General features: G+C 49.2%; 1 protein-coding gene across 1 annotated transcript in view; it reads left to right on the forward strand.

The window, feature by feature from the left end:
- PLA2G4E (phospholipase A2 group IVE) overlaps nucleotides 1-24,061 on the forward strand; it is a 91,042-nt gene that overhangs the window by 56,899 nt on the left and 10,082 nt on the right. The window contains exons 2-13 of the mRNA XM_006158717.1: nucleotides 2,746-2,818; nucleotides 8,669-8,805; nucleotides 10,057-10,188; nucleotides 11,130-11,170; nucleotides 12,701-12,743; nucleotides 13,822-13,885; nucleotides 14,948-15,108; nucleotides 15,200-15,286; nucleotides 15,655-15,692; nucleotides 18,600-18,735; nucleotides 20,093-20,229; nucleotides 23,795-24,017. Of these exons, the coding sequence (XP_006158779.1) occupies nucleotides 2,746-2,818; nucleotides 8,669-8,805; nucleotides 10,057-10,188; nucleotides 11,130-11,170; nucleotides 12,701-12,743; nucleotides 13,822-13,885; nucleotides 14,948-15,108; nucleotides 15,200-15,286; nucleotides 15,655-15,692; nucleotides 18,600-18,735; nucleotides 20,093-20,229; nucleotides 23,795-24,017 (1,272 nt within the window). The remainder of the gene's footprint in view (nucleotides 1-2,745; nucleotides 2,819-8,668; nucleotides 8,806-10,056; nucleotides 10,189-11,129; nucleotides 11,171-12,700; nucleotides 12,744-13,821; nucleotides 13,886-14,947; nucleotides 15,109-15,199; nucleotides 15,287-15,654; nucleotides 15,693-18,599; nucleotides 18,736-20,092; nucleotides 20,230-23,794; nucleotides 24,018-24,061) is intronic.

Below are 24,061 nucleotides of genomic sequence, written 5' to 3' on the forward strand. Positions count from 1 at the left end.
TCACTGGCTGCTGGATCCCATCGGAAAGATCCACAACACTCATCTTTCTGCTGTAGATCGATTACCTCGGGGGCCAGGAACTTTTGCTCATCTTTGGCACTGCCCTGACTGAGCTGACTGTTGCAGGAGGAAAACATGCACATTCATTTAAATCCCAGAAGGTCATTTTTTCATAGCACTGGTTCCTGGAATGTATCTGGGCCCCGAGGTTTCCTTGCAGCCTGGCCCCTCTGGGGCACCTTTCACACTCCCTTCCAGGCTCTATCTCTGTGCTGGAAAATAGGAAGAGCACTTTGGATCCGTCCTGAAAATTCCTGAGCTAGATGGGAAGGTGGACCACAAAGGAGACCTCTCTGGGTCCTAGAAAATGGGAACCTTCCCGAGGACTCTTCTGGCTCTGATGTGCTGTGGGTATTTACAAAAGAGCACAAGAGAGATCATGGCCTGCATTGGTCAAATGCAGCTAACGAGAGAGCAGCCCATAGGACTGTCGGCATTTGGGAGTTACTTTTGGGCTTTGAAAGAATTCAGGGTAAAATGAAGCTGAAACTGTCAGGAAAATTGTCTTGAAGAGAAGACCAAAGCAGAGGAGATAAACAACACCTGTCCTCATGTTGGTCAAGGGTCACATTCAAGGAAGGTGAGAGGATAGCAATGGTTATGGGCACGGGTTTGAGAATAAGAGTTGGATTCGAACTTGATTGCTCTGATTTTAGCTGAGATCCTGCCGCCCAAGGACTCAGCCTCTGATTCTCCATCTTTAAAGTGAGTCTAATAACTGCTCCTGGGGTGGGGGTGGTCAAGATGAAGCAAGATGATATAGAGAGAACGTGTTCATAGTACCTGGCAGGTGGCAGACACCCAACAGAAGAGGGCCAGCATTGCTGTTGGCATCCAAATTAGAGAAGGAAGAAGAGACCAGGCTCATTGGGAAGTGTTGGGGTTAGCTGATAGGAGAAAACTTTTCCTGGAAGGACAGGTCCCGAAGGAAGCGGTGGATGCTCCTTCCCTTCCAGTGTAGGCACTGAAGGAGCTGGGCTGGGCCATAGGCAGCCACTTGGGAAGGCAAGAGAAGGAAGAGCTGGACAGGCTGGGAGAGGTGGTTTCAGGACATCTGGGAGGCAGAAGATAGAGATCGGATGAGGACAAGGGTGGAACAGAGTCTGATGCGTGATTCACAGAGTGCAGGACAACTGGGGCCCAGACTCTGCAGCCTAGGAAGGGATGTGGGGGTGACTTGAGGAGATTGAGCTTGGAATGATGGCAGGCCCCCAGAAAGTGATCAGGAATAGAAGAGAAGCAGGACCAACAGAGAGACATCAGCATCCACCACCGGGGCTCAAGGCGTGTCCGTATCCCGAGTCATTAGGCTGAGTTACTAGGGGAGAGGCAGAAACCTCAGGACTCTGGTCCCTGGGGGTTAGCGTTACCAACAGAGGCATCTGACAAGAGCCGGAAATCCAGTCAAGAATTACTCAAGCTTTTACTGTCGTGAGAGAGAGGTCATTGCCAACCAGCTAAGATCTCACAGGTATCTCTAGCAAAGAAGAGGCAAGAGGCAGATTGCTCACTGAGAGGGGGACACCAGGGGACCAGAGAGACTTGGGGGAGGATGCCTCAGGCACAGGGCTCAAGGGCAAAGGAGATGTAAATGTCTCTCAGGAGATAGTGGGGACCTGGCCTGAAGACTCTCAGTCCAGGTCTGACCAGTGTTTTTACCCCTCCAAGCCACATGGTTCCTGTCTCCTGAGCAAGCTGCCATCTTAGGTGGGCCAGGAAAATGTTTCTCGATGTGTGGAGTGGGAAGAGGGAGTGCCAATAAGAAGCTATTTGATGAAGAAAGGAGAGTGGAAACATGTCAGGGCCCCCTTGCCGTTAGTGCTCACGCTGTGCTTGGGACTAGAACATTCGTTCCTTCCTTCCTTCACTCATTCAGCAAACACTTATTAGGCACCTTCTGTATTATCAGCCTGCTGCAGGTACTGGATGTACAAAGATGAAAATCCAGAGTCTCAGGCTCTTAGGAACCTCCAGAACCTTCCAGGCTGGGAAAAGGCAGAACCCTGCACTAACAATGACAAATCATCATAGGAGTTGTAGGACCAGCAGACGGTGTAATGGTTATGTTGCTGGATTCCCACATGGTCGACTACAGTTCAAGTCCAGGGCCTGGTGGTTTGAAACTCATGCTAAGCGTATATGCATGTATGCCCAAAATCCTGAGAGGAGAACGGAGGAGAAGGGATTATGGTGTGGCCATCGCCCCTGGGGGTGATTTCTTGTTTTCTCTCTCTCGGGCAAGCACACATACCTTTTACCAAAAATCTCTCTTAAAAAAAAAATCATGGGAACCAGCAGTTAGCGTAATGGCTATGTTGCTGGACTCCCACGTAGTCGACCGCGGTTTGCGTCCTGGACCCGGTGGCTTAAAACTCACGCCGGGCACGTGTGCGTGTGTGCCCAAGATCCCGAGAGGAAAATGGAGGAGAAGGAATTGCAGCATGACCATCCCCCCTGGGGGGTGATTTCTCGCTTTCTGTCTCTATGTCTCTCTCTGTCTGTCTGGTGAGCGCACGTGCCCTATAGTGAAAACTTCTCCAAAAAAAAAAAATCATAGGAGTTCCTGTAATACCTGGGGGTGTGGGAAGGTCTGGGGTGTGGAAGGCCGTGGTAGAAAAGTCTCCTCAGGGCCAATAGTCTTGCAGTAATACTTGAATGGTAAGTCACTGTCCTCTCAATCCATAGGCCAGATTGTCTCCATGCCACCTGTTGACAGTAAAGGTCATCCGGATGAAAAATGTCCGGCAGGCTGATCTGGGTGAGTATCCCCTTCTCTCTTGCCACCTTCTCTGCTTTGGGGCCTGGATGGAGAGAGGCCCTGGCTGGGGAAATGGTCAGGCATGTTTTTGTGAATGTGTGTACATGTGTGCTTGTGCATGTGTGCATGTGCATGTGTGTGTTCTGTACCAGGGGTATCAGACTTTGGGGCTTAGGTCATTTTCCCAGGTCTCCCACTTTTGCTGTAACCTCAGCACTGTCAGCCCTACAGTCTGTGTCTGCGCCCAAGAGCTCCGTCTGGCCCACTCTCCTCTAAGTATCCATTTCCAGATGCACCTGCTTTTCCCACACTGAGACTTCGTTGTTCTTCCAAGAGTTTAAGGGCTATTGGGGGTGAATTAAAAGGAGAGCCCTCAGGCATCATGGAGCCAGCTGTCAGCCTACTCCTAGAGCCCCTTCTTAGGACATGGACCACAAACTGGGCTTTAGGGGCCTTGTAAGCCTAGGGCATCCGGTTCCACAGTTCAGTCTCACAGACGGGGTTTGACTGACCTGGGCTGCCTGTGTTTTCATGCAGCCCCAACTTCCCCTTCATCACCCCTCCTCCTGCATTCCCAGGTCATGGGGACCCAGGGAAGCAAGACTCTGGCTTCAAAAATAAACGAAGACATTTTAGGAGCAGGACATCCTCCCATACCTGTCTTTGGGGTGGCATCTCAAGAGATCAGAAAAGACAAAACCCTTTCCCGCCTTTTCCCCATCCAGGGAGGACCCAAGGAAGAGAAAGCTCTGTCCAGGCCCCACTGCTGTGGGAGTGTCCCTACTCACCATGACCATATTGGTAGCTCAAGGGCCACAGAGTTCCCCACGCTAGGGAGGTGCTCAGCGAGAGAGAGAGAAGACACAGGACCAGGATGCTGACTGCATTTTAGCAGGAGGAGACATCTCTGTGCAAAGCAGGTATAGAAGGATAGAAGCTGGCATTTCAATCTTGTCACCACGGAATTTAGAGCCCTAGGAAGACACTGAAAGCTGGAGGGGCCAAGAAAAGCTGCACTCATGGTCTGAGCCTGAGAGGGGCAAGATGTGAGCATCCAAAGGCCTGGGGAGCTTGATCTGTGGGGAGGCCACCCTGGAGAGGGGAGCACTCCGAAGAGCCTGCCTTGCTGGCCTGGGTCCAAACAGCTAAGCACCACATGGTGTTCCAGCAGCCTGAGGGCTGGTTCTAGAGGGCCCATTCTGCAGATGAGGGTTAATGGTTGCCTCCAGTGAAAGTATCCCAGGCCTGGAGAGCTGAGAAAGAGGAGACACTGCAGGAGAAGAATGCTGGGGCTAGCTTGAGGAGAGCCCAGAAGCCAGGCAGAGGCTAAGTGTGGGATGCCTGAGTTTTTGTGGAGGGATTGCATGACCTCCTGAGGGCTCACCCACAGACTGCTGGAGCACAGGTGGAGGGGGGTTGGGCACCTGCCAGGAAGCTATTGCCACAATGCAGGGATGAGTCCAGAGGGCAGAGGTGGGAGGGCCCTGCAGCCTGAGACAATAAGGAGACCAAGCAGAATTCAGACTGAGCCTCTGGAGAGCCCATACCAGCAGTAGCAGTCCCAGAAAACATCACTTAGGGCTTGTGTCTGCCAAGTGGCCAGCCAAAGGGCCAAAGACTCTCCTTGGGCTTCTTTGGGGCTTTCCCATTCTACCAGCCAGTGATCTGAGGAGCCAGGAAGTGTCCTCTAGACCTGGAACATGGATATTTGTTGTGCATTTCTTGCTCAGACACTTCACTCCTTCCTCTGGGGACTAGCCCAGCTCCCACATGCCGGCAGTTGTCATTCACCTTCCTCCTACTCCTCAGGAGGTGAGTCCCTCCTAGTCCTTCAAGTCACTCTGGCTACAGGCTGTCACCCTGCAGGCCCACCCCTGAGTGCTCAGAACTTCCCATTGCCCAAGACCATTTCTTCTCACTTCTCTCTGTAACACCTGTCACCCAGAAGCAGAGGACAAGGTGGTAGCCAGAGAAATAGGCTGTGGTCTGACTTAAGCAGTCTCCTCTCCCCCTTCCCCACACATCCCTCCAGCATGCAGGCTGCCTTTTGGAAGTCCCTGGTCCTCTTTGGGAACCCCCTTGCTATGTTTTCTTCATTTCCTCAAGCAAATTGGAAGGCACAGGGGGTTGCCAACCCCGTCACATGGTGTCTGGACTCTGTGGTCGTCACAGGCTGGGCTGTGTTGCTACCTTCTCTGGTTATTTGAGACTCCCCTGATACCTTTCAGGTCCTGGATCACTCTTGCCTCAAATTGTTCCCTTGTAGCTTGAATCCAAAAGGAACAGCTTCCGTGTGTAGACTTCTAACCTGTGCTTTTGCTTCCCAAGTGCTCAAAGAACCTGAAAGGCAGTGAATGCACAGATTCGGGAATGACCTCTCATCATTAGCTAAGAGTACTCTACCCAGCCCTGGGAGACAGCTGAGTCCCAGAAACCTCCCAGTCATCAGGATTTTTAATTCTTTGGAAAACAAATTAATACCCCAAGGGGTGTAAAGCAGGTATCTCTAGAGGTATTAGAGAGAGACAATGTTCTGGACACCTGTAGAGGAAATTGAGTCATGTCTGCCACCCACATTCCAGGAAAGGAGACTTGTCATTCAGATGACCAAGCCCTCTGTCACTCAATGAGGAACAAGGATCGAAACATATCTATATAGGAAATCCCGAGTCCAGGAGTTTTTGGGTCACCATTGCTTAACCACTTCGTCACCACCAACACAATGGTCACTGTCGTTGCAGCCAGCAAATGGTTCCTGCCCCAGATTGTCATCTGGGCCCCAGTTGACCTCCCTCTCCTTCCACCACCCCTTCTCCCAGGATTATTCCCTCCTTGGGTTGCACTCCACAGTCTGTGGCGTGTGAGAACAGCTCTCTGCAAAAAGAACTGAAAAACAAATTAATGCCGGGTGTCTGATCAATCTTGTCTCTCCTGGGAGTATTTTTAGCTTAATTAAATATTTAAGTCTTAGGTCAAAAATACTAAGATTTGATTTAATGGATTTAATGGGAGAATTTTAGGCATGGACTGATTCTAGGAGAGTCATTTTAGAGGGAAAGGGGCTTTTACAAGGTCTATCAAATCTTGCATGCTAAGCAAGTGTTCCAGAGTCCATAGGTATAGAGATGGTTGGTCCCTGCCTTCAGGCTCCCAATGTACAGGAGGCAGACCCAAGGAGAATGTTCCAGGCCCAGGAGAGGCTTGTGTCCAGGAAAAGCCAAGGGAGGAGAGGGCCCAAGAAAGAGTAGGCCCTGTCAAGTCTCCATATTGACGAGCAGTTAGACATGGCGACCCACTTACCTGTACCTGTGGTGATGCAGCCCAGAATTCTTTTTGTTCTGATACCACTCTATAGCAGAAAGCTGGGATTTTCCATGCATTTATTTATTCAACAAATATCTAGTGAGTGCCTATTGTGTTCCAAGAGACACAGTTCAAGCCCTCATAGGGGTCACAGTATGATGGAGATGGCAAGTTGACCTGCTGTTGCAGTGGAGTGTAGTACTTCTCTCTGCCAGGAGAGGAACAGAAGGCTCTGGACAGAGACAGCTGGCCCAGATTGGGCACTGAGGGAAGGCTTCTGGAGGGTTCCTCCTGAAACTCAAAAGGGTTAGCCAGGAGAACAGTAGATGAACGTGGAAGAGGAGGATGTTCCAGGCAGAAAGCCTGACACATGCAAAGACCTGAAGACAAGACAGCTGAGCACCTTTTCAGACCTGTGACTGATTGAGTTTGACTGGAGTCTAGAGTGTGAGTGTGTGTACATGTGCATGTGTGTGTGTGTGCGTGTGCACACTCAGGGTAAGCGTGGGATATTAGGAAGTGTGGAAAGATGAGGCTGGGGGAGGGGCAGGGGAAGAAATAGTGAGTAGCTGGAATGCCTTCCTGAGGGCAGATGGGAGCTATTAAAGGATTTTAAACTGGGAAGTGATCATTGATGAGGTCAAATCTAGAAAGCTCCATTTGGCTTCTCTTAGGAGAAAGATCGGAGTAGGGCAAGATAGGAGACAGGGAGCCAATTTAGAAAGTGGCCTGGAGGTGATGGTGGCCTGCACTGAGGCAGTGGCAGTGCAGATGGCGAGAAGTGTATGGGCATAAAGAACTGCATCAGCTCAGTGTACGAGTCTAGGACATACTTCGTTTCTGGTCTGGACGCCTTGGTGGTGAGGAAGAGCAGGTTGGACATGGAGGGGATGGGTGGGGATGATGAAGTCATCATTTTCTTTTTATTCTGTTGGGTTTGTATCGTACTTTTTGTCTGGGTTAGATAATCATTATGACATCTACAGAATGGTGTCATTTACCTTTATTCATTGGGAAGAGGGCTGTGAATTCCAATTCACTGAATGATGGGTGAGTCCTCAGAGATTAGCCAGGCATTGGGAGTGAATGCAGAAGCCACAAACACTTGTAAACCATGGTTACTGACTCCGATGAAGCTTTCAGTGTAGTGACAATGTAGGACTAAGTCAGTCACAGGGTCAGCCCTGGTTCCACTCTCACTAGATGTAATTAATAACAATTATGAACTAGTTTGGATTGGTCCTACCAGTATTGAACTCCCTTCCTCATGTCAGTTTTATGATCTAGAAGACTCTCTGACCTTGGAAACTACTGACTTTTACCATTCTCTGTATATCTGGTATTACCCTGGGACTTACCCTAGCAGGTTGCCAGGAAAGTGACAAAAGCAGACATGGCACCTCTTCACTCTTTCATGTAGAATAGAGAAAGGAGCCATGGTGGGCTGCTATTTTTCGCCCTATCCCTTCTGGTGCTCCAGCCAGAAGAGTTAGAAGGACTTCCTCCTGTTGGGAAGGATGTTTTGGGTCAAAGCCTTTGTCCCTTTTCCAGAGCACCACACATAGGCGGTTCATTGAGAATTTTGAAAGATACTTGGCCAGGGACTAGCAGCTGGTGTAATGGCTATGTTGCTGGAATCCCACGTAGTAGGCCGCAGTTCAAGTCCTAGACCTGGTGGCTTAAACTCACGCCAGGCATGTGTGCATGCATGCCCAAGATCCCGAGAGAATGGAGGAGAAGGGATTGCAGCATGGCCATCCCCCCGGGGGGTGATTTCTCGCTTTCTGTCTCTCTGTCACTCTCTGTCTTTCTGGCAAGCGCACACGCCCTATAATAAAAACGTCTCAAAAACAAACAAACAAACAAACAAACAAAAACCCAGAAAACTTGGCCATAGATGTGAGGGTTTCTGGGGGTGATAAACCTCATTCTGGGAGACCATGATAGGTATGAAGAGGCTGGCCAGGTGCAGTGGAGGTTTAAGCCATTTGGAAACTGTCCCTGCTCTAGGAGCCTGCTGAGTAACTTGTTCCACTCAAGCCCTTTCCCACTGAGGTTGTTTTCTTTTTACTCACAGCAGACTGTGTTCCCTTCTCATCTCACTTCTCTTCAACTCAGAGGAAAGGTCTGGCCCTATTTTGGTTTCTCTGGTGCCTTGGGCTAAGACAGGAAGTAAACTGGACCCATTGAGGCTGGCCTTCTGGATCCTCCCCTGGCAGAGGGAAAGCTGTATGGCTATATCTTGTCCCAAACCAGCAGGTGTTTGCTCAGAGACAGAGGTACTTCTGATAAGATCCAGAGGACATCTGTGGCCGTAAGAATGGTCACTGGAATCTGGGTATTGTCTGTGAAACCTGTGTCTGTGACCTTGGCGTTCTGACACCAAGGTCTCTGGAGAGTTAGACCCATTATTTAGGAGAGAACCTGGAGCTGAGATGAGGCCTTGCTGCAGAATAGATTTGTCTATAGTTCAACTCAACCTTCTTGCCTCTCTAACCCTGCATTGGTTCCTCATCCTTTCTTGCCACCCTTGCCTTCCTTGAACAGTGAGCCAAACAGATTGCTTTGTGAGCCTCTGGCTGCCTACCGCCTCTCAGAAGAAGCTGAGGACGACAACCATCTCTAACTGCCCAAACCCAGAGTGGAATGAAAGCTTCAACTTCCAGATCCAGAGCCAAGTGAAGGTGAGACATGGAGGATTGCATCTCTCCATGCTGCCAGCCTGTCTACCCCCGCTCTGGTCTGTTTGTCCTCTTTGCTTTTGTATTCTTCTTGTGCCTGTTTGTTTTTCTTTCTACCTACTTCTTGTCCTCCCAGACTGTTTTCCCATTCACCCACTACTTCTTTTGCCAATCTCATATCTGTCCTCCGAGTCCATTTATTCTTCTACTTTCTTTCTGATTTCTCTTGTCCTTCTATATAATTGTTGCTGGAACTAGGCATCTCTTGTCCCAAAACAGATTGTCTTTCCACTACCTTCTAAAGCATGCTTCAAGCAGGAGAATACAAAGAACCATTCTGTTCACTTGGTTCTAATCAATCTAATTCCAGCTAGAGGGTTTACTCTCTCTTAAATCTTTTTCAGGCTGCTTTACAATTTCTATTTCCTTTGGATGTATGTTCTTGCATTTCTTCGATTGTTATTTCATGGTGTTGATCTTCAGATACTTGGTGACTCCAAATCAAGTTCATATCTTCTATGGGGAAAGTCTCTGTTGAACAGCCTGAGCTGTGACAGCTTTAGCAGAGAGCACTTAAGACAAATTTGGGGTCCACCCATACTGGTGCAGGTGGTGGAGTACCTCTATACAATGCTGTAGTCATCTGGGAAGGCTCTGGGGTCCCATTTCTCTGAACCTTTTAGCCCTCTGCTCTGAAGCTCCTACTGGAAAATAATGCCTACGAGACTAGTCCAGGTTACTTGAGACCATTAACCTTAGAGTTTAAGTCAAACGCCACCTCCAAACCCACCAGTTATCATAGCTAAAATCATTGCCACATTACAGTTGAGTTTAAGATGTTAGCTTCCCTGACCTGGGATTTCTCTCATCAAAAGAGCTATCTTTAGCATCCAGGGCTCCAATGTTGGACGCTAGACAAGTGCTATATCCTGACAGGAGTCTTGGTTCCTCTGCCCCTTTCATTCTTTCCCCAGGTAAAATGAAATCCTCCACACTTCACAGACAAGCTTGCCAAGCTTGTGAAAGGGCATCACTTTCCAGTAGGAGTCAGAACAGAGGGCAAGAAGGCTCAGAGAATTGGAAAGAAGAAATAGACTTTTTCCTCCCTTGACCCATTTGTCTACAAATGTCTCTCACACCTGAGCAGGACTTCCCCCATTCCTCAGCCCTACCTTCTTGCTAGGACTAAGGTCAGGCCTCTTGCCCTGGGATTGGCTCAGTGGTAACCCAACTTGTACCTTCCTTTTCCTCTAGAATGTGCTGGAGCTGAGTGTGTGCGATGAAGACACGGTGACACCAGATGACCATCTCTTGACAGTTCTCTATGACCTCACCAAGCTCTGCTTTCGAAAGAAAACCCATGTGAAATTTCCACTTAACCCAGAGGTAGGTGTAAGAGCCCAGGCCTCCAGCCTCCTGCCTTGTGAGGAACCACTGGTTATTCCCATAATGCCATTTTTATGGGCTCCTTTGTATGTATGCAGCCAAGTCTGGAAGAGATGGAGCCATTAGTTCAAATCTCAGTGCTATTGCTTACTAGCTGTGTGACCTTGTAAAAATGACTTAACTCCTCCGAGTTTCTGTGTTTTCACCCTGTACAATGACATTAATAATACCTACCACACAGGGCTATTGGGAGGATTAAATGAGAAAACATCGTGAAGGCACCTGACCATACTCATGATATAAAATGAAGACGTAGTAACTGTTGGTTCCCTTTCTCTCTTTACTTCCTGTAGAGTCTTGTTCTTGGGTTCACGCCAGGGAACAGAGACCAGATGAGGGTAAAGGAGGGCAAATCTGCACTCAGAGAAAGTCAGAGCTGGAGAGGACCAGACCGTTAGAGATTTAGTCATTCAACAAGTACTTAAATACCTGCTGTGGGCCAGGCACTAGGGTCACCAAAGACCATCCCTTCCCCTGCCAAGCTTACATTCTAGCAGCGACTGAGGGCCAGTGAGGTCCCGCCTTGCCTCCAGTTACACAACAAGAGATGTAAAGAATGGGGATGAGGCACTTTCTCAGTGCTCTCTCGTCCAGGCACCAAATCCTTGGGAAGGCAGGAGAGGAGTCACACGGGGAATCACACGTAGGGCTTGGGGGTCAACTCTATATCCTGGCCTTCTCCCGGATTATCAGTGATGTCCTGATGCCAAAGTCTTGGGAACAGAGAAAGGCAGAGGGGACAACAGGAGACAGGAGTGGCCACCCATGTCGTAGCAGCCAGGCAACCATGTAGGAAGGATGGGGCAGGTCCATGGGGGCTCCTGGGGCACAGAGATGTACAGACATGACTTACAGTTCCCTGCTCTTTCTCCCCCTGTCAGGGCATGGAGGAGCTAGAGGTGGAGTTCCTGCTGGAGGAGAGGTAAGTAGGTCCCAGCTCCCTAGGTTCCACCAGGGTCCTGGTTTTCTAGGGTCTTCAGAGCCAGTCCATCTTTTTGCCATCCTCTCTTTCCTAGTCTCACTCCTGACACTGACCTTGGAATCCTCATAGCATCAGAATCACTTGGGACCTTCCAAAGAGTGTGGACATATGGACCCCACTCCTATTCCTCCCGTCTCCTGCCATCAGCATTGCGTTAATTATCTAGCACTCTGACAAGAGTTCACCTCAGCCCTCCTGCATTCCTGAGGGTGATTCTGGGAAGATTTCCTGCCACTGTGGTGATGGGGGCCTTGTTGAGGCCCAGCTAAGAAAAAAGCCAGGACAAAGGGCTTTCCTTCTTGACCCAGTACTGTGAAAACAAACATCCTCAAGCCCTGGCCTAAAGCAAAGGCTGTTTCTCTCTGGAGCCAGCTATGGAGCCAAGTTGGGGGAGACTCAGGCCCAACATCCAAGGGGCCCTTCCTGCATTGTCAATTAGGAAATTGACCTAGGGTTCTAGAAGGTGACTGTGTTAGGGACTTGGAGCTGGAAGACAGGAAAGATAAGACCAAGAAAGCTAAAAGAAAGGGTAGAGGCAGGAGGGAGGGGAGTGGGGCCCTGCCCAGAGGAGACAAGCCTGCCCCAGGATGGCAGCATGCCTTGTCCCTGGCAGCCTGTCCTCCCTCTTCTCAGCCCTGGCAAGGCTGAGCACTCCTGCACTGTGATCAGTCCAGGCTTGGGTGGGATGAGAGGCATGAAGTAGGCCAACAGAACTTGTCAGATTCCACCCAGAGAGTCCTGTCTAGGGGATCTTGGAACTAGCTGAGAGACCATTTTTCCCATCAGCAGCTGTTTAACAAATTAAAAAATCAATATTTATTTCACACTGAAATAAATCCAGACTCTCTTCTCTAATTCTTGGTTTGGCAGGATTTGGGGATTCCTTGGCCATAATAAAAAGTGACTTGCAGAATGAAGTATGTCAAGATTAGTAATGAGAGTCGATCTGAAGATACAGTCCTTTGGGGCTTAATTTTGAGAAGGGTGGCTGTGGACTCCCCTAGGCTAAGGATAACCTTGAAGGCTTGACTTTGTACTACTAGGCTCCTCTCTGGCTGACTTAGACCTGTTTAGCAAATGCCTAAATTAAATAAAGCACAGAGTGGTCATTTTTGTTGCCAGAAGTCCACGTCTAACTCTAGCTGGTGAGCTATGGCCATTTCTTGCAGCCTGTTTGCCACTCTGTGTGGTTTCATGTGGTTGAACATAAAGAGCAGTTACCTTTTTTTAAAAAATGGAACTCTCCTACTCTTAACCTATAAATCTACTTTCCCCTTGACATTCTTCTTAAAACGTATGCCTGTTTTCTCCTTTACAAGCTATAAATCTAAGGCTTCTAAAGCTACCATTTTTTCATGAGAATCAAGAGAACGGCTATTTTATTGTTGGTCCTATTTATACTTTGTTACCTTTATGAGAAATCAGTCAATTATGCTCGAACCGACCTGGAGTTCTCATTTTGTTTTTCAGCCCCTGTCCACCTGAGACCCTCATCACCAATGGCGTGCTGGTGGTAATTATCCTTCTGGGTTCCTGTAGCTCCAGAGGCTGCATCTGGCTGCTGTTCTCAGGGGAACAGAACTGAGGGAGACAACACCAGGCCCAGCTTGGATCCTCATCCTGTCCTGGGTCCAGTAGGAGTCAGACCAAATGAGGCCAGACAAGTGGGGAGCAGGAAGGGGTGAGGGCAGCAACCTGGGCTCCTGCACCCAGGACATCACCCTGGCCTGGCAGCCCATCTCCCACACAGACGACCCTCTTTTTGAGAACCTCCCCAATAAAAGAACCCACTAAAGCAGCCTCCTCCTCAGTCCTAGTCCTGTTCCCTGCCACCCCTATACCTCTACAAAGCACAGTTTCAGTGTTAAACTTTTTTCATCATTCAGCTGTTGGCACAGCTATTTTAATTGAATGCATTTAATGCCCTGGAGTTCAAGGAGATTTCTGCTTCATAGAGCAGAGTCTTTGGGAATTTGTGGCAGAGTAATTCAACCTTACTTTGGTTCATGAGAAGGCTATTTTGTTGGGTGTTCTCACTTTCAAAGCCCATGGCTGGGGCTGGTCCCCTGGCACAGCAGTATCACACTGCACAAGGGAAGCTGGATCCCATATGGTGACCATGGTTTAAATCCCTTGCCCAGTCAGCCTGCAACATACCAGGTATATGCACCAAGTACCCAAGGTCTGGTGGGCTGGAGGACTGGAGGACTGGAGGAAAGGGATTGTAGTATGGCCAAGCCCTGCGAAGAGTGTTTCTCACTTTCCCTAATGTATGCATGCATGCACTCTATCATGAATTAAAAACATTCCCCCAGGTCAATCCCTGACCTGCAGCTGAGAATATAACCCCTAGTGAACTGTGATCATCCATCCTAGATTTTAAAGGACAACATCATTTTCAAATACCTTAGCTCTTAGTGAAATGGAGTACCTCAGTAGGGTTTAGAAATTGTGTTCAGCACACACGGTGTGTCCTGGCATCCATCCAAAGTCAGACTAGTGCTGGGTTAATCATCTCCCCTCTTTGGCCCAGAAGAGCGAGGAGGTGACTTATACTCAGCTCTCAATGACTTTCTCTTGCTTTGTTACAGTCTCGACAAGTCTCCTGCCTGGAGGTTCATGCAGAATCCAGGAGGAAGAAGAAGAGTGAGAAAAGTGAGCCCTTTGATCTCCTCTGGCTGCTGGCAGGGAGGGGAATGCTGCTCCCAAACCCCCTCAACATCAGGCTTGGCCTGCTCTGAGGCTTCTCTTGCTTAGGAGAACCTAAAGCTTGGCCGAACTCCTCAGAACCTCCCCTGTCCTGGGGCTTACAAACTCTTGTCCTCTCCAGGCTGTCTAGACGTGGAGCGTATTTGGGCCTGGGCTAGTGCTGCCCACTCTGCCCACCCCATCTGTGCAGAACCTGGCCAAGACCTCGGGCAGCCTGGTCTAGTGCAGGGGTTGGTAATCTGGGAGGCAAGTGCCAACAACGCCCAGGGCCCTCCAGCTGGCCCTCCCTCTAGCCAGTTCACAGTTTGCAGAGTCTCAGCCGGCATTCTGAGGCTGGCAGGGACTACGAGTACCAGTCTTCCCACTTATTGCCGAGCCCCATCCTGTCTTCCAGCTTTGTCCCAAGAAAAGAGGGTAGTGTGGCCCCACAGATGCAGGGGAGGGAGGAAGAGGCCTCTACTCATAAACGGACAGACTGACAGTGCTACAAAGGCTTGCTTTCTCTACAGTGTGGGGGGTAGGGATGGGGAGGAGGGTCTTCTGGCAAAGCAGGACCAAAGAAGATTGGTCCAGAGGATTCTGTCAACATCTTAAAGGGTTTTCTGCAGAGCACATTTGTTAGCATTCTTCATGAAATCCTTTAAAATGCAGATTCCTAGGCCCTGCAGAATGGGAGTCCCTGGGGCATTTTAATCAGTACCCAGATGATTATAAATGTCCCCTCCCAAGCACCTCCAGATAGTCCTTGTGCTGGATGCTGTGGGGACAGAAGAGAAAAACCTCCTGAGGGTCTTACCCTGTTTTTTATTTTTTTAAAGAATTATTTTATTTAACTTTATTTATTTTAATTTGACCAAGGAGGGACAGAGTGAGAGAGAGAGAGAGAAAGAGAAAGCAAGCCTCCAGGCCCAGTACTCGAACCGTGGTTGGCCATGTGGGAGTCCAGCGCCCTCAAACACCACACCACCTGCTGGCCCCAGGGTCTTACCCTGTTGTCCTCTCTCCCAGAGAAGGATCTCTTAGTGGCGGGGAGTGAGTCCTTTGAGAACACCCAGCGCGTCTCACCCTGTAGGCAGCCCTGCTGCCCAGACCCAGCCTGCTTCCACTACCCTACATACTTCCAGCCCCAGTTACATGCGGAGGCACCCAAGAGCCACTGGAGCTGCAGGGTATGAGGCTGCCACACAGGGCGTGTGGGTGGGGAGCCATAGGGGACGGGGCAGGCGGGGCTCCTCTCACAGAACCTGTCCATCCTTCCAGCTTTGCTGCTGTGGTACACACCAGAAGGACTCTGTCTTCCAGTCCCTTGATTGTCTCTGTGAGGGCCAGATGACCACCCTGCCTGTGGTGAGAGCCTGAACTGGGGAGGGACCCTGGGCAGCTTTGCCTGTGACAAGAAGATGGGGAGAGCTTGGGGACCCATGGGGAAGGTGACACTTGGGGGTTGCAGACAGGGTAGAAGAGTCTTGTGGGGTACAGAGGAGTCTGATGAGCTACAGGGTAGAGCCAAGAAGTGTGTAGAGGCTGAATTGAAGATGGTGGGGAAGATCACATCCAGAGGAGGGAAGTGGGGATAGAGCATGCATGTGTATGTGCATATGTATGCACACACATGTGTACCGTGTCAAGTCCAGGTAGACATCTTTACTTCTTTGTTGGGATCGCTTGGCCTTGAATTGTCAGCCCTGACAAGCTTTTCACTTTTCGCTCCCCAGGGTGAGAATTATGAATTGCACATGAAGTCTACACCCTGGTAAAGTACCTGCTTTCTACCCGCCCCTCTAACTGGGAAGGGGTATCTCTATGTGGTTTTGAGTTGCATTTCCCTGCTGGGTAGTAATGTTGAGCATTTTTTTCATGGGCTCATTGGCTATTTGTGTATCTTCTTTGAAGACATGTCTATTCAAATCCTTTGCCCACTTTATAAGGTATCTGTCTATTTTTTGAGAATTATTTTATTTGAGTCCAGCAGTTAGCGTAATGGCTATGTCGCTGAACTCCCATGTAGTCGACCACGGTTCGAGTCCCAGACCCGGTGGCTTAAACTCACGCCGGGCACCAGCGTGCATGTGCATACCCAGGATCCTGAGAGGAGAATGGAGGAGAAGGGATTGTGGCATGGCCATCCCCCCTGGGGGCTGATTTCTCGCTTTCTGTCTCTCTGTCTTTCTCTGTCTTTCTGGGGAGTGCACACACTCTATAGCAAAAAAACAAACAACAACAACAACAAAACTCTCTAATAAACAAACAAACAAACAAAAAAAGAATTATTTTATTTAACTTTATTTATTTATTTGACCAGAGAGGGCCAGAGTGAGCGAGAGAGAGAGAGAGTGAGAGAGAGAATGAGAAAGCAAGCCACCAGCTCCGGGACTCAAACCATGGTCGGCCATGTGAGAATCCAGCACCCTTAACCACCATGCCACTTGCCAGCCCCATTATTTGTCTTTTTATTAAGTTGTAAGAATTCTTTGTATATTTTGGATACAAATTTCTTGTCAGATATATGATTTGCAAATATTCTCACCTGTTCTATGAGTTATCTTTTCACATTCTTGATAGAGTGCTTTGAAACTCACAGGTTTTAAATTTTGGTAAAGTCTATTTAATTTTTCTTTTGTGGTTTGTGCTCACGGTATGAAACCATGGCCTAACCCAAGGTCATGATTTACTCCCTTGTTTCTTCTATGACCTGTATAATTTTTGCTCTCACATTTAGGTCTGTGATCAATTTTCAGTTGATTTTTTTTTGAGAGGTTTTTGCTATAGGGCGCGTGCGCTCGCCAGACAGACAGAGAGAGACAGAGAGACAGAAAGCGAGAAATCACCCCCCAGGGGGATGGTCACGCCTCAATCCCTTCTCCTCCATTCTCCTCTTGGGATCTTGGGCACGCACGCACATGCGCCCAGCGTGAGTTTTAAGCCACCGGGTCCGGGATGTGAACCGCGGTCTACTACGTGGGAGTCCAGCGACATAGCCATTACACTAACTGCTGGTTCCCTTTGGCTGATTTTTGTATGCAGTGTGAAATAAGAGTCCAACTACATTCTGTGCATGTGGCTCTCTAGTTGTCAAAAAGACTTCCTTCCCTCCTTGAATTATCTTGGCACAGTTGTTGAAAATTAAGTGACCATAACTTCTATTTACAGTTTGATTAGCTATTGGTCCTTAGACGAGTTATTTAACCTTAAGTCTCCGAATGCCTAATGTGGAAATTGGGAGCAATAAATAATCCGTAAATCGGGTTGCTTTGAGGATCCAGTGAGATAGCACATGCGAAATACTCAGTGATCTGTTCACAAGTGGAACACTCAGCAGTTATCAACTAAAGTTATTGTTGCTACTATTTCTGTATTACCATTTCTTCTTTGTGGAGGCCAAGGAAAGAATTATTTCCTTGCAGCTCTGTCTGTAGTCTGTGTAAGACACAGAAGAGACATGATGAGAGAGCTCCAGGCCCTGCCCTTGAGGAAATGTGACTTTGTGAGTTAGCCAAGACTCAGCTCAGTAATTGTCAAGGGCCACCCACCTGGCGTCAGTGGGAAGATAAGCCTATGAGGATGCAAGAGATGTAGGTGGGCAAAAGGAGGATGCTGCCAGTGAAGGCAAGGGCCTGTACAAAGGCTCAGAGCCCAGAGCTCTCCGAGGGCTTGACAGGCCCCTTCTAAGAAGCAGCTTGAGATGAGCTGGGACAGGTCAGGAAGGGTCTCAGACACCAGTCCAGGAGACTAGACTGTTCAGGGATGGGATTAAAAATAGGACAAGCACTGGGCCTGTCACAGTAGCTCCTGCCTCGCCTGCCTTACAGACCTCTGAGGATGACACCATGGGATCAGGATGTGCAGGGTTTTGTCAGTTGCACACAAACACAGAATTATTATCCTGGGATCAGGAAGACTTGATGAAGAATGGGAGCTCCATGGAAACTCCCATCTGTTTGTTTATCTAGCTCTGAAGTCCATACTGTAGAGCCTGGCCCAGAAGTCTTTGTCAAAAGAATCCCCAGGCCTTTCGTCACCCATGCCTGGCCTCAGGCTATCTAAGGCACCTGGAAGAAGTCTTTCCAGACCTTGCTGAGGAGAGTTCAAAGAAACCCTGTTACAAGTACTAATTACAAGTACTAACATTTATTTTTACTTTTTGCAGGGTTTTCCGACAGGGCACGTGCGCTCTCCAGACAGTAGAGAGACAGAGACAGTGAGAGGGAAAGTGAGAGATCACTACCTGGAGGGATGGCCACACTGCAATTCTACCTTCTCCATTCTCCTCTGGAATTTTGGGCATGTGTGCACATGCACCTGGTGTGATTTTTTCAAGCCACTAGGTTCGAGACTCAAACTGTGGTCAAACGTGGGAGTCCAATGCCTTAACCACTCTACCACCTGCTAGCCTATCTTTTGACAAGTACCAGCATACAGCATGCCACCAAAGGCTTTGGGGGCTTTACATTTGATATCTCATTAAGTGCTAAAGACAGTGCTGAGAGTTAAATATGATTCGCTCCAACTTACAGATGTGAAAGTGGAGCCCAAGGTTGCAGAGGTGGTTCATGACAGAGCTAGGTTTCAAGCTTAGTTCCAACTGATCTTAATGCTGTGTCTGATCCATAGAGGTGGATGCTACAGGCCTCTTCTTAACCAGGGTGCTCTTTCCCCATAGCCCAGAGGCCTTGGACGTCCGGTTGGGCTTCAACCTGTGCCCAGAAGAGCTGGAGTTCCTGCAGAAGAGGAAGGTGGTGGTAGCTGAGGCACTGAAGCAGGTGCTGCAACTGGAGGAGGACCTGCAGGATGATGAGGTAGGTAAAGAGGTCACTGCCCTGGGCTCAGAACCCATGCCAGCTGTGCCCACTGCCTGACCTGCTAACACTACACTTTGCCAGCCTCCTAGGCCCCTCCCTGCCCCAGGGTGGCCTCATCGCCACCTCTGTGGACACTGTCACTGCTGAAGTTCCAGGTGTCCTGGTCAGGACTGTGCTGGATGTAATTCCATTGCATGTTCATAAGGGATGGGGAGAGCAGAATAGACACAGAAAGGAGATGCCGCCATTGCTCTTCCTGGGTGCTAACAGACCCTGAGGTGACTACAGGTGCCCTCCCACACAGGGACAAAATGGACTCATTGCCCCAGCCAGGACGACATTATGCCTTTTGCTCCCAACACTCCACCAAGAGGCCTTAGGTCCTTCATCTTTCCATCCTCTCTTCTCTCAAATATTCACATGAGCGATGGGTCTTTAAATAGTCCACAGAAAATGTGTATTATGAGAAACTATGTATGGATTTCAAAATTTGTTTACACCAAAATAAACTCATACTTTAGTTCCATTTTTCCTCAAACTCTTTGAAGTCCTCTTGTAGATGCACCTCCAGAAATAACAGCAGTAGGAAGTAGGAGAAAAGCAACTTCCACTGCCAGGGCCAGTCACTTCTTCCCATGGAAGGAGACTCCCCTGGAGCCCACACTCCCCTGGGCAGCAGATGAGCACCCTGAGTGCCTGTCTGTGCAGAGGGAGACCTCATGCTTGCCTAAGGACAGCTGATAATTAGACTTTAGATGACAGAAGAATTTTACGGTCCCCACTCAAATGAAGAGTTAGAGTGAGTCTCTGCAGAGCCCCCTCCTCCCTTAGTAGGGAAGCAGACCCATGGTCTCTTAAACCTATGTCAACACAGAGATGGCAACCCTGCTCCTTCCCATAGCGAAAGTTAATTTACTCCTGCACTAGCAAATATAGTCTATATTGAGCAGACCATGTACCAAGCCTGGACCTGGTGTCCCAACATCAAACCTATCTACAGGATATGCTCATCTGTCACCATTAAGGAATTACACGTTAGCTGGGTTCTTGAGCAACTGCTCAGCCTCGGAGACCCCAGGCTCACTGTTAGTTAACTGAGGGCTAGATTAGCAGTGCTGAGACATTCTGTAATTTCCCGAGCCTGTGTTAGGTTGCAGAGCCTTTTACTAACACCTATCGATGGGTTTAGAGCGCGGGTCTCATTCTAGACCCACTAGTGCCTCACAGCTCTGTGGAAAATTTGTTTTCAGGAGGCTCAATGCCCCACCCCCTGTCTCTGTAGCCAGTTCTCCCTCCTCTACATTCTAAATATTCCTCTGGAGCCCTCGTCAACACTCTGCCTGTGTGTCCCCAGATTCCGCGGATTGCCATCATGGCCACTGGGGGTGGAACAAGATCCATGACTGCCATGTATGGCCACCTGCTGGGGCTGCAGAAACTGAACATCCTCAACTGTGCCAGCTACATCACGGGTCTGTCAGGGGCCACCTGGTAAGGAGCTGGGAGCCAGCATCTGGTGGAGCCCAGATCAAGCAGCAAACAGGCGGCCTGGGGTCGCTGATGAAGTTCCTCCTCCATGCCCCAGGTTAAAGCGACTCGTGAAGCCTAGAAGCCCTACTGCATGCCACTGTGGTCTGTGGACGTGTAGCTTAACTCCCGGGGACTAAGTTTCTGTATCTGTAAAGTGGGGGTAATATTACAGTAACATGGACCTTAGGGGTTGTTGTGAGAAGCCTCCCACTACTAGGGACACAAGAGACATGCTATATGTTGGCCTTTACTGGTATTACTATTTCCTGGGCCTGCGGTAGGGACCAAGGAACATGGTAGCAATGAGTGGACCACTCATGCCCCTGGCCCCATCCTGCTAGGCACATGCATCCATGTGTTTCAGGCTGTGCCGTCTCCCAGGGTCGGTGGAGCTAGCCCAGCTTTGGCTCCCTTCCCTGGAGACCTACCACCTCTTCCCTACCCACAGCCTCTGCCCTGCCAAGCTTCCCCAGGCAGCCTAGAGGAGTGGGCAGGGTCTGCCGTGGGGATCCCAGCTCCTCATCTCTGCTGGCAAGCAAAAGGAGAGAGCCAGGGTGAGGTCGACTTACCCACAGGAGACTCAGTACTACCTGGGACTCCTAGGACTTTTAAAGGCCCACAAAAATGTGTTAATTTCTTCTAAAATCAAAAGGAAAAAAGTGTTGAAGAAATTGTTTTAATAAGCAATGTTAATTACACTTTATTTTTTAAAAAAATTTTGCTATAGTACACATGCACTCACCAGAGACACAGAGAGAGACAGAGAGAGATAAAGTGAGAAATCCACCCCACCCCCCCCCAGCAGATGGCCATGTGCAGCTCCTTCTCCATTCTCCTCTCGGGATTTTTGGCACACACGCACACATGCCCGGTGTGAGTTTCAAGCCTCCTGGTCTGGAATTCGAACCATGGCCAGCCATTATGCCACCTGGTAGCCCCAATATAGTTGTCTTTATATAGCACAGTCATAAAATATAAATTTTAATATTTTTTTATGGTGGAAGGGGTCCACCAAAATCATTATATGGCCCTGGTTCTGGGTAAACCTGTGACCACCCAAGACCTCTCAGCCAGGGCTGCATCTCCCTCTACTTATGACTGGTGGACCTGGGAGCCCTCAAGGTCCTGAGCTGTGCTTTGTATCCTGGAGGAATCCTGGGTAATTCTCGTTTCAGTGAGTGGACATGAACTGGCCCCAGGAAAGCCCAGGGCAGCCATCTCCACCTGGTCAAGGCTGGAGGCTTCCACTCTGACAGTTACTGGCGTTGCCTCTGTACTAAGCACAGGGTGACTGCTTCTTTCTTTTGTTTCTTCCTGACAACAAAATGAGGAGGGAGGTGCTATTGTCATTTTATAGCTGTAATTGCCCAGGGCTACTCAGTTAGTGGACGGTAGAATCTGAACCCAGTCCAGGGCCCACATTCTTAGTAAGTTAAGAAATGAAGTCGCTTACAGTGGGGTTGAGGGGAACCTGCATCCTCCTGGACACTTGTGAGCCAGGCAGGAAGTCCCTGCTGGGGTGAGAGTGGGAAAGTGGAGAGTCCCCTGGCCTGAGGAAATCATGAGAAGTTTTCATTCAACATCAACCATTTGTGGGGCCAGCAGGTGGTGTAGTGGTTAAGGTGCTGGACTCCCACATGATCGACCATGGTTCCAGTTCTGGACCCTGTGTCTTGAAATACACCAGACGCATGTGCGCATGCCCAAAATCCCTTGAAGTGTGGCCATTCCCCTGCAGGGTGATTTTTTTGCTTTCTATCTCTCTGTTTCTCCAGTGAGTGTACACACCCTTAGAGCAAAAATCTCTCCAAAACCCCCCAACTATTTGCAATGGTTTTTGGAAACTTTTTGAAAGTATAAAAGTAACAGGGAGTGCCTAATGGAGAACAGGGTGATTTTTCTTGAAGAACTTTCCCAACCAACTCCCACCATCCTCCAAACAAGTCTTTTTTTTTTTTTTTTGAGAGGTTTTTGCTATAGGGCACATGCGCTCACCAGACGGAGAGAGACAGAAAGCCAGAAATCACCCCCCAGGGGAGATGGCCACGCGGCAATCCTTTCTCCTCCATTCTCCTCTCAGGATCTTAGGCATGCACGCACACGTGCCTGGTGTGAGTTTAAGCCACCGGGTCCAGGACTCGAACCGCATTTGACTACATGGGAGTCCAGCAACATAGCCATTACACCAACTGCTGGTCCCCAAACAAGTCTTATAAAGGAAGAGGCCCTGTTTATATAACTGTGTAGCCACAGAAAAGTCCTGCTACAAGGGGATAGTTCTTGGGTGCAGAATGAAAGAGGGCCCTTCCCTGTCCTGAAGCTGGATCTAGGCCAAGAAGAGACAGAGGCAAGACCCCAGGGAAGGGTACCACCATTTTTTATTTGCTCCCTTACTGTGGCCCACATCTAAGTTAAGAAGAAGGGGCAGGGCTAGTTGGCACCACGGTGGTTGAGGTGACTGAGTCCCACATAGTCAACTGCATGGTTCAAACCCCAGACACACTGGGTGCATGCAAGTATGTAGCCCAAAGTCCAAAAAACAGAAATAGAGAAAAAGGGATTGCGGTGTGACCATCCCCCACAGGGGGTACTTTCTCACTACTCCCTCCACCTCTGTCTCTCTCCAGAGAGCACACACTCCCTGTAGCAATTTCTTTTTAAAGAAGAGGGGAAATAATTCTTTGGTCAATATCATAATTATGGGAATTCATGTGGCAGAAAAGAAAGAGCCCAGAGCCTGGAGTCACCCAAGACTTGGTTCCCGCGTTGGCTCCAGACCTGACTTTGTGCCAGGTCCTGTACTACCCACAGCCTCTGCCCTGCCAAGCTTCATAGCACATGCAGTCTTCACAAGAATCCATAAGGTGGGGACACTGATCGTAATTCCTCCCCATTCCACAATAGAGAAACCAATGTAGAATGATTTAGTAACTTCCCAAGATCACAAAGGCAGTGTGTACAGAACCTGGTTTTGAACCCAGGAAGATCTGGGTTCACAATTCTCATCTTTTTTTTTTTTTAAGAGAGATTTTGGGTGTAGGGCATATGCACTTGCTGGTGACACACACAGAGAGAGAGAGAGAGAGAGAGAAGGTGAGAAATCATCCCCGCCGAGGATGGCCATGCCTCAATCCCTTCTCCTCCATTTCTCTTTTCAGGCTTTTGGGCACATACTTACATGCACCAATGTGTCTTCCAAGCAGCTGGGTCTGGGACTTGAACCGTAGTCGACTGTGTGGGAGTTCAGCACCTTATCCATTATGCTACCTACTGGTTCCACTATCCTCATCTTAAGTAATATGCTATGCCTGGCACACAGTAGGCATTTCAGAAATGGCAGCAATTGTGATTATGAGTAATAACTCACCCCCTAAAACCAGGCCTCTGCCCCATCCCCTTTTCTTCAGGTTCCTCCCCTGGCAGTTTAGGGTTCCTGATGACCTACTCACCTTCTCTCTGCTCAGAGAGGCAGGGCTGACCAGACCAGGGTGGGCCAGCTCTGTCAGCCCAGCCTGTCTCTCTCCAGGACCATGGCTACCTTGTACCGTGATGCTGACTGGTCCTCCAAAAACCTGGAGCCTGCTGTCTTCGAGGCCCGGAGACATGTGGTCAAAGACAAGCTGCCCTCTCTGTTCCCAGACCAGCTCTGCAAATTCCAGGAGGAGCTCCGGCAGCGCAGCCAAGAAGGCTACAAGGTCACCTTCACAGACTTCTGGGGCCTGCTGATAGAGACCTGTTTGGGGGATGAGGTAGGCACTCAACTTCTCCTGGGCCCCACCCTGACCTGGCTGAT

Source organism: Tupaia chinensis, unplaced genomic scaffold (assembly GCF_000334495.1).
Source record: "Tupaia chinensis unplaced genomic scaffold, TupChi_1.0 Scaffold000605_1, whole genome shotgun sequence".
In the NCBI taxonomy this organism is placed as follows: Eukaryota; Metazoa; Chordata; class Mammalia; order Scandentia; family Tupaiidae; genus Tupaia; species Tupaia belangeri.